This window comes from Rhinatrema bivittatum, chromosome 1 (assembly GCF_901001135.1).
Source record: "Rhinatrema bivittatum chromosome 1, aRhiBiv1.1, whole genome shotgun sequence".
Taxonomy (NCBI): Eukaryota; Metazoa; Chordata; class Amphibia; order Gymnophiona; family Rhinatrematidae; genus Rhinatrema; species Rhinatrema bivittatum.
Genome location: NC_042615.1, coordinates 735,310,332 through 735,326,764, shown reverse-complemented (window position 1 = coordinate 735,326,764; position 16,433 = coordinate 735,310,332). Strand labels below are relative to the sequence as shown.

Sequence of the window (16,433 nt, the reverse complement as noted above, 5' to 3'; positions counted from 1 at the left end):
CCAAAGATCGGCAGAGTGGAAAAGAGAAGGAAAAGGTCATCAAGAAAAGTAAAAAGCAAATACAAATGGGTACTGAGGGGGGGAAAGTTACATGTGAATCTCTCCGAGAACTGAGGACTGTGGATTGCATCGTGGCTGTACAGAACCTACAGGGCTTGAAATGTGATAATAAGAACAGCTGCTCTGTGCTGGCTCGGCCAATCAGCTCGGAGCAGCCCTGACGTCGCCGCGCTTTACGTCAGACCAATGGAGATTGAGCTGACTTGGAGCAGAGAAGTTTGAGTAAGAGATAAGGAAGAGAGTGCCCGATCTGTACCGAGTCCGACACTGCAGCGCCTCTTCCACTTCCCCACATTGACAAAACTGGACTGATCAGCAAGAGTGCAGCACAGCAGCGCCTCTCACCCCTGCAGCCTTCACTGTATTCCCCTCACGTTAAACAGCAGCCAGACCTGCTCTAGGGGCTAAAACCACCGTACACCATTTCACTGTGGACATTACACCCTCTTACAGATATGGGAGATATGGGAGACCCTCCAAAAAGTAAGCCGCAATTTTTACCTTCTTTCAATCCATGTGCTATTGTGCCGTGTCTTGCAAATGAGCTAGCTTGCTTTCCTGATCCATCCTTTTCCTTCGAGAGAGGGAGTCGTTGCCACGATGCATGCTCGCTGTGTTTTAAGCATTCAGAACATGATTGTGTCTTGTGTGTTTCAGTGTCCTTAGCCCTCTTGGCAAAATTAGCTCTTTTCAAGTTTACAAGCACTGTCTTTGTACTCAGTCCTCTTGGTTGTCCTGGGGGTGATGCTTTAGTATCCGTGCAGGTTTGCTTTAAAGCATCTGATTTTACTCTTGAGGGAAATCCTGATATGTGAAAAGGGGAGCAAGTGACAACTGAAATGAGGTTTGCTCGTGATCCCAGTTTCTAGATCTGGTCTAAATACGAGAGCTCGGTGCAAAGAAACGGCCATGCACTCAATTAGCGTTTTTGTATTCAAAGACTCGTATTTATTTTCCTGGCATTTCTCTAGGAGACTGCCAAACATTGTGGCAAATGAAATATACAACTCCCCTCCCCCTCCCCAGTTTTGATGGTGTGCTAGACTTGAAAAAAAAATTTAAAACGTTCGCAAGGAACACTGTTCAAATTAGCATTTTACCTCTGTTCCGCCTCCTTTCTAAATGAGTCAGGGGTTTGATGGCACACTTCAATTACCATCTAAAAGTGTGATACTCTTTTTTTTTTCCCTCTTCTTAAAAAAATGCAGCCTCTCAGAGCACGCCCTATAAGGAAACGACACTAAAAGTGTGTTTATCTCTGTAGGAGAGTAAACGATTAGTCAATCATGTATTTATTTTCATTTCAGAAAAACGTCTGATTTCCCTATGTGTTGGTTGCGGCAATCAAATTCACGATCAGTATATTCTGCGGGTTTCTCCGGATTTGGAATGGCATGCGGCGTGTTTGAAATGTGCAGAGTGTAATCAGTATTTGGATGAGACCTGTACGTGCTTTGTTAGGGACGGTAAAACCTACTGTAAAAGAGACTATATCAGGTACGCTACTTCCTCTACTCTTTCCTTCTCTCCAGACCTTTCGTGTGATGTGTTGCTTTGTGTGCGGTTTTTGTATTTCACACTACGATCTTTTTTTTTTTTTTTTTTTTTTTTTGTGGGGGGGCTAAGTGGATCGCACAAGTGTGGGGAAACTTATCCTTATCCTTAAGTTTATTCCATAAATGCAAAACCAGAACCCAGGGCATATCTGAAAAACAATTTCACGTGTGCTGGCAGTCAATGGCTAGGAAACGCCTAGACTAAATATAGGTACTGTAGAATCATTTTGAATTCATGATAATAAATCTTAAATAAAATGTAAGATGATATGGTCAGGTGGAAGGAACTGCATGGTTTAAATTAGAAAAGGTCAAATGCAGCCCTATGGTACATATTCTTGTGTTTTATTAGACATAAAAAGCAACAGATTCCCGCAGGTCATAAATACAGTTCAAATATAAAAACTTAAGCCAAAAATGCAAATCAGCCTTTTATAAAAAAATTTCTTAACAAGATGAATGAATTGATAATTAATGTAAATTATCTTTTTGTTCAGATGGAATAAAACCAGGTAAATATTTCTTTGCTAAAATTACTGACATTTAATCTTTTTAAATATTAACCCCTTGGTGATATCTGACTGTCCTTTCATTCTTATCTTATCTGTGCTGATGAATTAGACAGAGCAGATCAAATTGCCCATCATCTGGCCACGAACAATTGGTATATTTAGATAATGGAACTGCTTCCTTCCTCACATTAAAATCTGGTAACTGATAAAATGTGAGAGTTGCCAATTCTGACACTCCTAAAACCAAAGCAGAACTCTGGATGTGTTAATAATACCATGTTTATCCATTCCAAAACGTAACTTGTATCTGTTCAGCTTGTTTTTGTGTATTTTATTGTAACTGGGACACGGCCAAAATTGTATATTTTAGGTGTTTTGTAAACATCCAATAAGTTATAATTGTTGTTTAAACATTTTTACTTTACTATCCCTATCATATTTCAAACACTTCGTTTAAACCGTAGATATCAATATTTCTGAAAACTATTTGAAATTATATTTGTACTATGTATTACCTTTTCTGTGCAGTGCAGTTCTGCAAATGTACCACACATGCGTCTCCAGTTTTAAAGACAGCGTTTAATATATTTCGGATACGATTCTGTAGTTATTTAGTTAAACAGGATAAACAAACATCAAATATTTGTTTTTGTAGCAATTTTCATTATTCAAATTTTCATTATTAAAAAAGCAAGCACCCTGAGATAAAAGTTGTGTAAAATGTTGGGGAATATTCTATTTTCCAAATGAAAGGAAAATGCTGTAGTTTTTCCAGCTTCTTTGGTTTTCAGATATCACGAATTTGGAATCCCATGTTGATACATTTGCAAGTACCTCTGGTAGGATGAGAAATAATAATAATAATTATTATTATACATAATCATGCTGAAGAGCAATATCATATTTCTGTATGCATAATATTAATGCTATATGCATATGCACATATATTTAACATGTATATGTCTGCTTCTATACATACAGTACTATTTGTTGAAGGCAGATGTTATGTATATTATCATGATGGGCTAGTTCATAGTTGTATGGTCATTTGATTTTACAGTAACTAAATATATACCTTATGCAAACCGTAAGATATAAATTCACTTAAATATTTCTGTGTTGGTGCAACAAAAAAATATATATCTTAATAGGACTGCACAGAGATGTGTGTGCATATGTTCTCTTATCTATATACATTTACATTGCTTTTGAAATCTTGCCTTAGAGGGAACGCCATATAGAAAATTCTTTGGTTTTGATTTAGCAAAGTGGGGGGGGGGGGGGGGGGGTTTGTTGTTGTTTTGTTTTGTTTTTTTGTTAACTTAATACATGGAAAAGTGGAGAGGAAACACGTTGTCAGAGACTTTCAATATAAGGAACATATTTAGCTGAGAGACTATAAAATACTAGCAAAACGGGCCAATAGACCTTAGGGGGAAAAAACAACAAATGTTAGAATTACAACTACTAGAACTCTACATTATTGTAGTAGAATTCACACATTTAGTTGGAAAAACAAACAGCGTAGGTGGCTGCAGCCAGCTGCTAGGACTTAATGCTAAAGAGGGAAATAGACTTCATAGGTCGCAATCTGTTAAAATGGCAGTAATGGCTGTCATCCTATTCAGTCTATACTTTACATATTGTGTGTGTGTGTGTGTGTGTGTGTGTGTGTGTGTGTGTGTGAATATTTCATTTTTAAAAACAGATTTAGTAAGCTCCCCACATTTCGTGAAAGTTGAGCCTATGAGGCAGGCTCCTTGGTTCTCTTCGAGCCCCAGTCTCACATTATGCGACCTACCAAAATTGTCTGAAGAAACTTGCCTAGATCGGCCATCTGCCTAAGAATCACAATTACACGTTCAGCATGTGATATTTTCTTGTTATGGCGGGGTGGAGCTCAAGGCATTTTTTCAACATTTAAAATTGTCCTTTCTAGAGAGGTGTGGATCTGTATTTTTGGGGCCCTTGACATTTTGTATTATTATTTTCATTTTCTCCCTCTCTGTCTGTAAAACTACAGGTGAGAAATAAATAATTATTCAAAAAGAGAATAGGACACGACACGATATACAGCCGAAGTGCTTTTCTGAGCGACAAGTGATTCTAGATAATTATGCTGGTTGCTTTGCTGGCTGGAAGTGAAGGTGCGCTTTGGGAAGCACTAGTCCCTTTCCATTCCCTGCGGCCGCTCTTAAGCTCTTCCAGCGTTGAAATTTCTGCTTGAATTTTACATCACATGGGAGGGAATCACTTTTGCCTATATTTCCTATTCCTGTCCTGGCTGTTTGGGATTTTTCTGTATTTGTTTGGTTGTGGGGCTTGTTGAGAGGAGGAAGAGAGAGGCAAGGTTAGGCGAGGAAACATTTAATCATGTCTACGCTTTCTTTGCTACTGATATACAAGGAGTGAGTGGAATTAACATGCGTGAAACTCGCATATAATTGAACCACTTTTGGAGGCGGGAGAAGTAACTCGATTTCTCATAGTCCCTTCATACTTTCCCTCCCCCCCCCCCCCCTCCCATCCTTCAAGCTGGATAGCTGTTGATGTGTATTTTTGTGAAGGGAGGGTGGAAGAAGGGGTATCAAATTCCTATCGTTATTTTCCTGCTCCTGGCAATGTGTGAGACTCGGTTACGATATAGAACCGAAGCTTGCTTTTTTTTTTTTTTTTCTTCTACTTTTTGTTTGTGTGTGTGTGTGTGTGTGTGTTTTTCTCTAGGGGTGACGTGGTTCTCATATCTTCTCTTTTGTCTTTTCCCCTTCCTCGGGCGGCCCGTGCTGGCCAGGTTGTACGGGATCAAGTGCGCCAAGTGCAACATTGGCTTCAGCAAGAACGACTTCGTGATGCGGGCCCGCTCCAAGGTGTACCACATCGAGTGCTTCCGCTGCGTGGCCTGCAGCCGCCAGCTCATCCCCGGGGACGAGTTCGCGCTGCGGGAGGACGGCCTCTTCTGCAGGGCCGACCACGACGTGGTGGAGAGGGCCAGCCTGGGGGCGGCCGACCCGCTCAGCCCCCTGCACCCTGCCAGACCTCTGCAGATGGCAGGTACTTCTCCAGCCGGATCGCATTACGGGAGCAGCCTGCCAGAAGAAGCAGGAACAAAACAAAATTGCATCTGCAGGCAAGGAGCAGCAGCAGCGCACTAGGAAAGGCGGGGGCGGGCGGGTTGGGGGTGGGGGGGAAGCAGGAATACAAAAGAAATTAGAGAGAGAAAACTTACTCCCTGGTCGTTGGGAGCAGGCATTTGCGTGCTTGGGTGGTGCTGACAAAGGACAGTGCCTGGCCCTGGAGGTGATCAGTGGCCAGTGCATGTGGGAACAGGGAAAGATGATATATTTGATAGAGCCCCGAGTTTTCCAAAGCAACTGGGAACGTGTTAAAGGCGAGTTAGTTTATATTTTAATTTTAAAATACAAACCCCTTTTCATTAAATTCTTTCCACTAGTTAAAACAAGGGATTTTTTTTTCCCCCCAAAATTGCATATGTATTTTGTGAAACGGATTCTGGACAAGAAAGAGACTTTAACTGCAGGCCAGCACTTAGACTGAAATTTAAAACTGTCAACAAGCTAATCTTCAGTAATTGCCTTTAAAGTGATCCTGCCTTCTTGAAGCAGTTTATGTGATTTGGTGAGAATTTCATCTTAACTTTTTGCTCTTTCCTTAATTTGCTCACAGATTTTAGGTTGTTTCTTTTCCAAGTTAATTTTGTGTATATGGGTCCTTAACTACAATCAGCACACTTTCAGTCAGACAACTAAAGCCACAGGATGACACTCGAAGTTCCTATGAAACAGAATTACTAGAGCACTAAGACATATTTTCCAGGCCACTTGTAAAGCTAATTGTAGGAAGATCGGGCATATTTATCCTCCAGGCTTTAGATGATAACACTAATACCAGAAGCAACAAAAAGATCATTATTTCCATACTTCTGAATAGTGTGTCTGCACTTAAAACACAATTAGCTTTAGACTTTGCAAGATATCATTTACCTGAGTAAACCAAACGTGTATATACTTTGGAAAGTGGCGATATCTTTAGCAAACAGCTGCTTCTCTGACCACAAGAAAAAAATACACCACCTAAAGAACATTTATTGTTTAGTTTTATCTGTTTTGATGTAGAAAAAGAGTATTTATTTTAGCCAATCTGCTTTGGATGTATTGCACAAAGTATAATTAATCATGATTCAATGGAAGAATAGCGAGGTAATAAAATAAATTATTCGAATTTACTCTGAAACAATCTTAATTATGTCGTCACCGATTTCATGGAACGACCTTTCAAGTAAACTGAATATTCAGTTATGCCATTTTTTTCATTAATTTATATTAGTGGTGCATCTTGATTAAAGTTATTTGATACCTGATAGTGCAAAACAGAGGTTTGCTGCCCAAATATTTGTGGATAATATCAGATTTTCGTCCAGTGGCATGCTGACCTTTAACTAGTCTACGGAAATAATGAATTTTCATTCGTTTAATATTGGCTTTAGAGCCGCAGTCTGGGCAGAATCGCTTATTTAAGTCATTCTACTGTGTGCATTCTGTGCTATCTGCAGTTTGGAGAAGGGGTGGCAGTGGTGGTGATGGGTGGGTGGGGGGTCTGTTTCCATAGGGGTAAAACTGGGAGGCCACGCTTTGTAAAATATAACTTTTACATCCTTTGTAAAATGTTTCTTAATGCATTGTATTACTGATCAATTAGCTAAACAACTACTCTTTTCACTCTAAACAAGGGCTACAAAAAGATTGTACTTTCCTGGGGCACAGAAGAAGTCAGCCTACTTTAAATCAAGTCAGTGGTTAGGGTTATAGAGCGCATCATTTCATATACACAAAATGACTTAGAAGAATAATATAACACGTTTTATTTCCTTAGTTTGTTTTTTTTTTTTTTTTTAGAATGTTCTGTTTCACAATATATTCTTCTTCCAAGGTCTGTACATCTAAATGCTCCTATCCTTCTCTCACTTTCCCTACAGCAGAACCTATTTCTGCTAGGCAGCCAGCTCTTCGACCCCACGTCCATAAGCAGCCAGAGAAGACCACCCGGGTCCGCACCGTCCTTAATGAAAAACAGCTTCACACCTTGAGAACCTGCTACGCCGCCAACCCCAGACCCGACGCCCTCATGAAGGAACAACTCGTGGAAATGACTGGCCTCAGTCCCAGGGTCATCAGGGTCTGGTTTCAAAACAAGCGCTGCAAGGACAAAAAAAGGAGCATCATGATGAAGCAGCTTCAGCAGCAACAGCCCAACGACAAAACGGTAAGGGTTTAGAGGAACAACGAAAAGGAAAGGAAAACCCCTCCCCAAATCAGTGCAATAATGACGATGCCTGTGGATGCTTTTATTTTATTTTTGAGGCTGTGGGTAGAGTTTTATTCTATAGTCTAGGTAGGTAGGTAGCTGCTAAACAAGACGATGTGGCATGACATTTATTTAAACGCTTTTCTGCACAGTGAAACTAGGCTTCAGAGCTCTTGTGTTTATACAGAAAAACAGATGTCTTTTTTAAGCCACATTTGTTTCCCCAGATATTGTAGTAACACAGTCTTACTCTGGGTTGTGACCTTGCCCTTGGTTATGAGCTGTTATAGTATGTGATGGGATGCTTTGTGTAACATTGTACAAAGTCACTGCACTAGCGATTACAGCCAAAACACTGCATCTTACATCAGTGATACAGAATCACTTCCCTTTTATTATGCTTTGTGGAAATTACACGCACAACATGAAACGCAAACACAAAGAGCAGTGCTAAAATGCACATAAAACCAAACAATATATACATCTACGCACTAGTTTCTGGCGTTACAACATTTCATTTCGGAAGAAAAGTCTGGTACACAAATTAAAAGTTCTGATTTTTTTCTCTGCTGGACTAAAACGATCTTTCAAAACGGTATTTTAATGTAAGCAAACCATTAATGGGAGATTATTATAGTGATCTTGGGAAATACCCTTCATCAAAGCAGATCTAGAAGTTATTTGATAAACAATAGAATTTAATTACAATGCTGCTTTAAAGTTGAAAACACACACTTACCTACACATAAACACATAAGTGAACTATCTTCCAGGTGACATGCAGAAAAAATAGCACAGATGAATGTAGGCCCCAGTATCTGTCACGTTTAATTTTAGCAAACAAAATGTAGAAATAATGTACATGAAGTACTAATCAATGTACAAAATACATCGAGTAACCTTTGATTTTCAACTTGGTCATCGACTTCTTAACAATTAATCTGCCAAGAAATGAAAAAGAAAATTGAAGATGGAACTTCCTCTGACACGTGCAGTCTGCTAAAATCGGTCAATATTCAGAGATACATATTCAAAGCAGACGATTAACTAACTAAATACAAGATGACTCTATAGATAAGATAGAAACGGAACTGTTTACTCAACAGCTAGCTGCAGTAAAATTAGCAAAGCTCACGGACATCTTTTGTGCTTGTTTACAGAATATTCAGGGGATGACAGGAACCCCTATGGTGGCTGCTAGTCCCGAGAGACATGATGGTGGTTTACAAGCTAACCCAGTGGAGGTGCAAAGTTACCAGCCGCCTTGGAAAGTACTGAGCGACTTCGCCTTGCAGAGTGACATAGATCAGCCTGCTTTTCAACAACTGGTAAGTGCCACTTCTCAGGCATTGAATATTTAAAAAAAAAAAAAAAAAACCAACCCAGAAAAACCTATGCACAAAGGGGCAGAATACTTCTGCTCTGATATAGGTGGCTCCTCGAAACTTGGATCATCTGGGGGTCTAGTGTTTCCTGCTTTATTTTTCAATTATCGATCAATGGCACCATAGACTTCTTTTAATACTTAGTAATATATGTCTGCTCATTAATGTTATGCTTGTAGCGACATGCACTGATTGACAAGTAAAATATTTTAGGATTGATTAATTAAAGGTTGGTAGTGTTTTTCCCATTCAAAATGAAGGGCTTTGTTTGATAAATATGGCCTAAATTTTGCAGCGAGCAAAATACTAGCACCGACCTTTAATAAATCAGCGCCCTTGCATGCTAGAGTACTGAAGATTGTTTATCTGCTATGTGTTTTATATTACTAGATAACAAAATTACACAGTTATGGATTAACCAAGTCTGACTGTACCTGCAAAGTGTAAATGGTACATGAACTGCAGTAAGATAAGAGACCAAGAAGATAAATACATTCCTGATATTCAGATGAATGCAAACCTTAACAGGCAGCATTTCCTTTCAGATAAGAAGTATGATAAGAAACCTCAAGCTAGAAAGAAAATATTTTCCGTGCATACCTTTACAGATAACATCAATCAAAAGTAACAAAAAGAACTATTGGATTGATATTAAGGCATATACTAGATTATTGAAATTAAGCCTGACTAGTAAGGAACTGTGATAGATATTATAGAATAATGATTTCACATACATTTGCATTATTACGCTGGTTAAAATTAACATCCATCAGCTAGTCAATTCGAGAATATATATATATATATATATATATATATATATATATATATATATATATGAATTACCTAGAGAATGGGAAATATCTTCCCATTCTTCTCATTCATTTTATAGTTAAAGTATTTCATGCTAAAAGTAAATTCCCTAAATTGATACATTATTAAAACTAATGAAAAAACAAAAGCATTTGTATTTGCTCAATAGAATATAAATGAAAAGAATTTAGATAGGTTTATTTATTGAAGAAATGTAGCCCCGATGTCGGTGGAAGATTTTGCTCTAGCAATTTTGTGGAAAGCAATGGATAACAAAAATTGAGGTTAAACTAAAATGCACAGTTTTACAAGAGATTGCAGGCATCTCATATCTTCATTGTGTTTGCAGTCCTAAAACATTGTTACAATTTCCATTTACATCAAAATTTATAAAAGTGTTGTATGTTATTTGCATCATATGTTCTCAGTCAGCTTAATTCAATATAACATTCTGGACAGCGATATGTTATAGATTTAGAAATGAAATTATTTAAAATTGAATAGACATGTTAGTGCAGTGTTTTCTGCTTTTTACAGTGATTATAAAGAAATGAAGATGTGTGCTATTACTTTCATTCCCTTCTTGTTCTTCTGCTTTTAATTGAAGACATATTTTCCGCAGGTTAATTTTTCAGAAGGAGGGCCAGGCTCCAATTCCACCGGAAGTGAAGTAGCATCAATGTCCTCTCAGCTTCCGGATACACCTAACAGCATGGTAGCCAGCCCCATCGAGGCATGAGGAGCAGGGATTCTGATTTCCTGTTGGAGAAAGTAGAACAATATAACCTTGGACTCCAAAAATAAAGTATTTAACGACCCATTTAATGCAAAACTGAGCATAGAGGAAAGAATGCTCCATCCAGGGCACGAAGTCTGTTTCAATGAACAGGTGGTATGGTAGCAACACTGTGAAGACAATCATGGGATCTTAGTAGTATTTGGAAAAAAAAAACAATATCCAATGATCAGAAGAGTACTGAAAAGACCCTTTTATAAAAAAAAAAAAAAAAAGAAAGAAAAAAAAAAGAAAAATGACCTAGATTTATATCCGTGGATCTCAAAAACTAAAGTTCATTCCCTTCTGCACAGCTAGATCTAAAGCGAGATAGAAAGGCTTCAGAAGCCATCCTCATCTGAATGGTGCTGTTTATTTATTGAACATCAGCTGATCATTGCCTTGCCAAACAGGAGTTTCAGTAGGTTGAAAAGTTAACTGAAAGACAATAACAAAACACTATGGACAACTGCTCAAGGGATGCCTACTGAAAGCTGGAGCTACATTGGTCTGCAATGCTTTAGGTGACTTTTCATATGGGGTTGCTTGAAGTTAGGTGTCCTATAGCATGTAGCTGGGCCTTTGGTTTTATTTTTGAGATCCTCTCTCGCCTTCTCTCTCTCTCTCTCCCTCTCTTTCTCTTTCTTTCTCTCTCAGAAGCGACAACGGAAACATTGCTTTAAAAGGATTTTTGAATTTTTTTCAAAACCAACTCTAGAAAGCATTGCAACATGGTATACCTCTATTTTGCCACAAGCGTCTCGGGACTGTGTGTGAAACGTGTCCGTCTAAGAACGTTTTCCCCCAAAGATGTGTATAGTTATTGATTAAAAAGACTGCTTTTTTTTTCTCTCTCTCTGGAAATAAAGAGAAAAAAAGAAAACTTTTTGTTTGCTTTTGCATTGCAAAATTATAAAGTAATTTATTATTTATTGTCGGAAGACTTGCCACTTTTCATGTGTCATTTGACTCTATTTTTTGTTTGCTGAAGTAAAAAAAAAAAGAGAAGAAAAAAGGTTGTATCGTGGTCTTTGAATTATATGTCTAATTCTACGTGTTCTGTCTTTTTTCTTAAATATTATGTGAAATAAAAGCGCCATATGTAGAAATATATTTTCAGGAGTATTTCACTAATGTCTGAAAACTAGAACATTATAATCAAAGTCCCTCTTCCGCTGAAAAATAGAGCAAATAGGGATATCATAGCAGACCTGTGGGAGCATACTTTATTGCAAGTAGTTGGGCTTGCAATGGGGTTAATTTGGCACTTCAACACTTAACAAACAGTATTAAACTGTATTCTGTAAATATACTGACTTTGTCCAAATATACTGTAAGGTTAAGGCACCTAAACCTTCCAATGTTTATTTTGTATACTTTATGCCTTATACTCGAGATGTAATGGGTTTTTTTTTACCTTACCAAAAGAAGAAGGTCGGAACACCAAAGTTTTTTGATTACTTCTGTTAAAGTGGCCTGCTTTTAAAATATAAACGCCAGTTAAAGACAAGCCATTTTGCTTAGCAAGTCAGGTATGACCATTATTTATCTGAGTGTCTGCAGGCAGGCTATTGAACTATGTTGCACTGTTTGCCTTTTGCTGATTGTAGGAGGAACGCTTTAAAAGGGGGTGTTGCTTTTGAAACTTCTAGATCGATGTTTGTGTTTTTTTTCTCCACTTCCTTCTTTTTTTCCCTTTTGTTTTTAATTTGAGGGGGAAGGGAAACGACGAGCCAGGGTAGTGAAAATGTCCAAACTGTGCGTATTTTCTTGTGAGTGCAGAAACTGAAAGTAAAGTCTAAGAGGATTGTTTTTTCCTGGCACATAAGCAGTCCCTTACCTACCAAAGATTCCTTTCCTGAAATTTTAGCAACTGGTATTAACAAAAATAAAAAGACATGATTTCTCTGTAATCTTCCCATCTAACAAAGGAGCCTCTCTAATCTCCCTGGATATACCGCTTTTACTCTAGACCAAAAAAAAAAGGATGCGCATAAATCATTTTGACAATATACAAACGTTTGAAGTAAAAATAAATCAGCTTATAATGACTTTCATCATGCTGCTGGTTAGAAACCGGATTCGTTTTATATGCACAAGTGTACAACATTTTGAATGGTAAATAAACATTGAAATGAACTAGAAATCTATTTTACCTTGTTTGAAGAGGGATAGTTACATTTCCACATAGAAGGTTATAACCCCCTTTTTTTGCTGGAAATTGGAGCTTGCTGAGACCTTTTTTTAAAAGTCTACATAGCTAGTCTAAACACTTCTTGAATGCTGCTAACACAAGGGAATGTATTCTTTCGTCGTGAAACCTCTTCTCCCCCCCCCCCCCCCCAAACACACACACACGCGCGCGCGCGCGCGCACACACACACACACACACACACACACACACACACACACACACACACACTCTTTGTCTTTTATTGTGCCCTCTTGTATACGGACGTATAATTACAATAGAATGAAGAAATAAAAAGTCTGTATTAGAAAAACGTGCATTGCAATAGCCCTATTACCTGCCGAATAAAACAATGACTGGTATGTGTAGAGATTTGCTGTAGACGGGACTGAAGTTAACTAGAGTCCTATTTGCTGAATATTATTTATGCAACATGTACTACCTTTTTTTTTTTTTTTTTAGGAAAAAGAAGTCTATTGATATAACTCATTTGTTAACATAAACACAGCTTGAAAAGATACCTAAGCATGGCAGTTTGCTAGAAAAAAAATATGTAGTTGTTTATTGTTTTTTAAAGTTTTATGGCATCTGTCTATAATTTCGTAAATTAATAATTATTATCGGTTGTTCACTTCTGGAATGCCATATGCTAATACATGTATTCCTAGTAATGACTTTGAGACCTTCAGAGGGCTGGTGCTTCTGGCATAGGGGAGTCTTTCTAGTTTTCCCCCGTGTATGTACTTGATGCTAAGTGCTCAATTATTTCTTCTTTTTTTTTTTTTACTAGTTGTTCAAGGTTTTCATGCTGCAAAGCTGCATCTAGTTTAGAATATTGTACAGTCTGGTGGCTTTTCCTGACATCAGCTTTTTAAAGCTGTTGGCTTTAAGTTGAATCTGCTCATTTATATGGAAGGGATGTTGATTTTTAGTGCCGAATTGTTTTCAGTCTTATCTTGAATTACTTTACTATATGTTACAGCTATTGTTTCTTGCACTACAGATGTTTTAATAGGCTAAGCAGATGAACTCGGAACTCCAAGGAAGGATTTTTTTTTCCTTTTGTCTCATCACAAATAATTGCTCAAAACTGGGTAGTTTAAAAAGGTTTAAACTCAACCTAGTCACGTCTTCTTTCAACGCAATTAATGATGCAATGTATTCTGACTACCTATTCATATAACTGTTCCATTTATCCAAGCCTCTTACTAATTTCATAATTAAAAGCCCACAGTCACAAAAAGTGGCAATTTAGCCAAGAATTGCAGATCCAAGTACATCATTTTAAGCATTTTGTTTTGTTTATACTTTGTGCAACTTTTCATCCGTTCTCAGATGTCAACTTGCTTTTAGTGCAAGAATATGTTTAGCTCTTCTTTGTCTTATGGTAATCAGTGGATTCGTGAAATGCTGCAATACATATGCAACACTGGTGGTGTATTATGCAGATTCCTTTGGTGGTGGGAATTTGTGATAATATAGAATTTCTGATTGATTATATCTATATCTATATATCATATATATCATAAATATCATAGATTGATTACTGTACACATAACAATAAATCTGTGCTATTTATGTATAGTAACGATTATGTCAATGCTTGTTTACTTGAAATAAAAAGTCTCAGATTCCCCAACAAACTTAACTTTCGGAAGCAATGTTTAAGGTTCATTGCTGTATGTAGGTTTTCATATTTGTGTTTTTATTTGAGAGGGTCAGATACGCTAATGCAAGTTTTTTTTTTTTTTTTCTCTTGCATTATGTGGCGGCATAGAAGCTTCTTTATTACAATCCTGCGCTAGTCTCCAGGGCAAGATAGCTCTAGATTTATCATCAAAACTATCCCATTATTGTCAGTGCTAAAACCCTGGCGCAGAATTTTAATGGATGAAGGGCATACTATATATTTTTTTTTCTATAAATAGAGAATGGGAAAAAGTCTTTCTTGAATAAGATCCATAGAGAAAATGTGGACATTGCAAGCCGATTCCTCCTAGTGAACTTTTTGAGTATTTTCTTTTATCTCTATATGATTCGAATTAACATTAGCCTTCTTCAAACGTATCTTTACTGTGCACATAATAATGGTACAGAAAGATAAGTTTTCTAAATACCCGACAGTGTTGTTTTCCTATTACTTATGTACACTCTGCAGTTTCTCTTCTGGAAATTAATTGTCTAATGCAGAAGTGTAATAATTTTTCCCAGTGTATTCTTTCCCTATTTCTGCATACATAATATATTGTGTATGTGTGGAAGGAGTGCCTCATGCATGCGTATGCCATTAGTTATATTTTGTTCCAGGCAGAAATTAAACTGAATTGCTTTTGTTTGATATCCGCTGATGAATTCATTAGCACCAACTAAGTTTCTCACCATTTCAAAATAAGGACTTTTAATTCTATCAATCTGCCACCGAATTGTTTTCTTGCTGTAGAAACGCTTTGTGCAGTATTCATTTTATGTGGGTGGGAGATGGGCGGATTACATTTGGTTATAGATAGATAGATACCGAGTATCTCAGTAATAAAAACGGACCAAGAATTGGTTTGGATGAAATAGCTGAAATGAAGCCTCTCTTTTTTTTCCCCAATTTCAACAAAATTGTTATTAGTAAGACAAGTTAAAATATCTAAACAGTTAACATCCAAATTATATGTATTCTTTTGCGGCAGTTCCTTAAACAAAGTAGTAGCTTGCCTATCTTGGTGTTAATAATGTATGGAAGTTTGTTATTAGTAAACAATTTCTACTCTTAACCTTCCGCTTGTTATCTGTGGTGGATTCAATGGAGGGAGAAGTATATTGTTCATGACAGGTTTTTAATTGATTCCTGGAAATGAAAATAGGGAACACTTGCGAGTAATTTATCTATTTTCAAGGCTCGGATACAGTCATGCGACTTGAGTTTTTCTACTAAGCTAGTAGTAGTTAATAAAAGGCTCTGGAAGCAGATCCTGTTTACTGATTGTTTCTGATTGTTGTTTTCTTGATAACAGAGCAAGCCACTGAATGACAGTGTTTAAGCTTAGGCGCCACAAACCTAAACTGAACAGCTAACAATGTCCCAGGTCTTGACGAAAATCTCTCCACACTTTTCCGGGACTTCTGAAATGTACACAGAGAAGCTCAACAGAGAAAGAAGGGGATTGTATATGTTGTTGTTGTTGGTAGTTGTGGTGGTAGTGGGGGTGGGGTGTGTGTGTATGTGTGTGTGTGTGTGTGTGTGTGTGTGTAATAGGGACAGAAACAGCAAGGGGTGGAAAATTGGTAATATGGATAATCAAACCGATGTGATATGCAAAATCGAACACCGGTATATAAAAATAACTACATAAATAAATATTATGTTGGGTGCAATTCGGTCATAGTACTGCATAGAGTTCTTGTTTTCACTACAGCACTGCAAGCTGAGGAATAGTTAAACTATGCACATTGAAAACTTCGTTTATGTAACAAAAGCTCATTGAAATAATTTCAGCAATGAAATTCAGTTCCAATTTCTGGAAATATTTTTGTAAGGTATCCTGTATTTCTCGGTGTTAAAATCTTAAAGACGATTGGTCCTACATTTCACAGAAAACTATTTTTTGTTTAGTTTAATGTTAACTAAATGCATGATTTAGCAAGTTATCTGAAATCTTGTTGTTGTTGTTATTGGGTAATTGTTTTTTCTTTTAGAAAACAGGCATTATTTTCAATAGTTTTATATGTATTCTTGAACTCTTGCAAACATTATAGGTCAAGTTTAATTTGAAACTAATTGACAGGCTATGATTTACAATCTTCTTCCGACACCGTTTCCCCTCAGCAGTGTAT

At 37.3% G+C, this 16,433-nt stretch overlaps 1 protein-coding gene across 1 annotated transcript; it reads left to right on the top strand.

Moving 5' to 3' along the window:
* Nucleotides 1-321: 321 nt before the first annotated feature.
* ISL1 (ISL LIM homeobox 1) lies at nt 322-11,628 on the top strand. Its single transcript, XM_029577653.1, has 6 exons — nt 322-543; nt 1,368-1,557; nt 4,920-5,179; nt 7,122-7,408; nt 8,611-8,778; nt 10,268-11,628. Exons 1-6 carry the CDS (start codon nt 516-518, stop codon nt 10,382-10,384), a joined length of 1,050 nt encoding a protein of 349 aa, XP_029433513.1. The 5' UTR covers nt 322-515; the 3' UTR covers nt 10,385-11,628.
* Nucleotides 11,629-16,433: the final 4,805 nt, after the last annotated feature.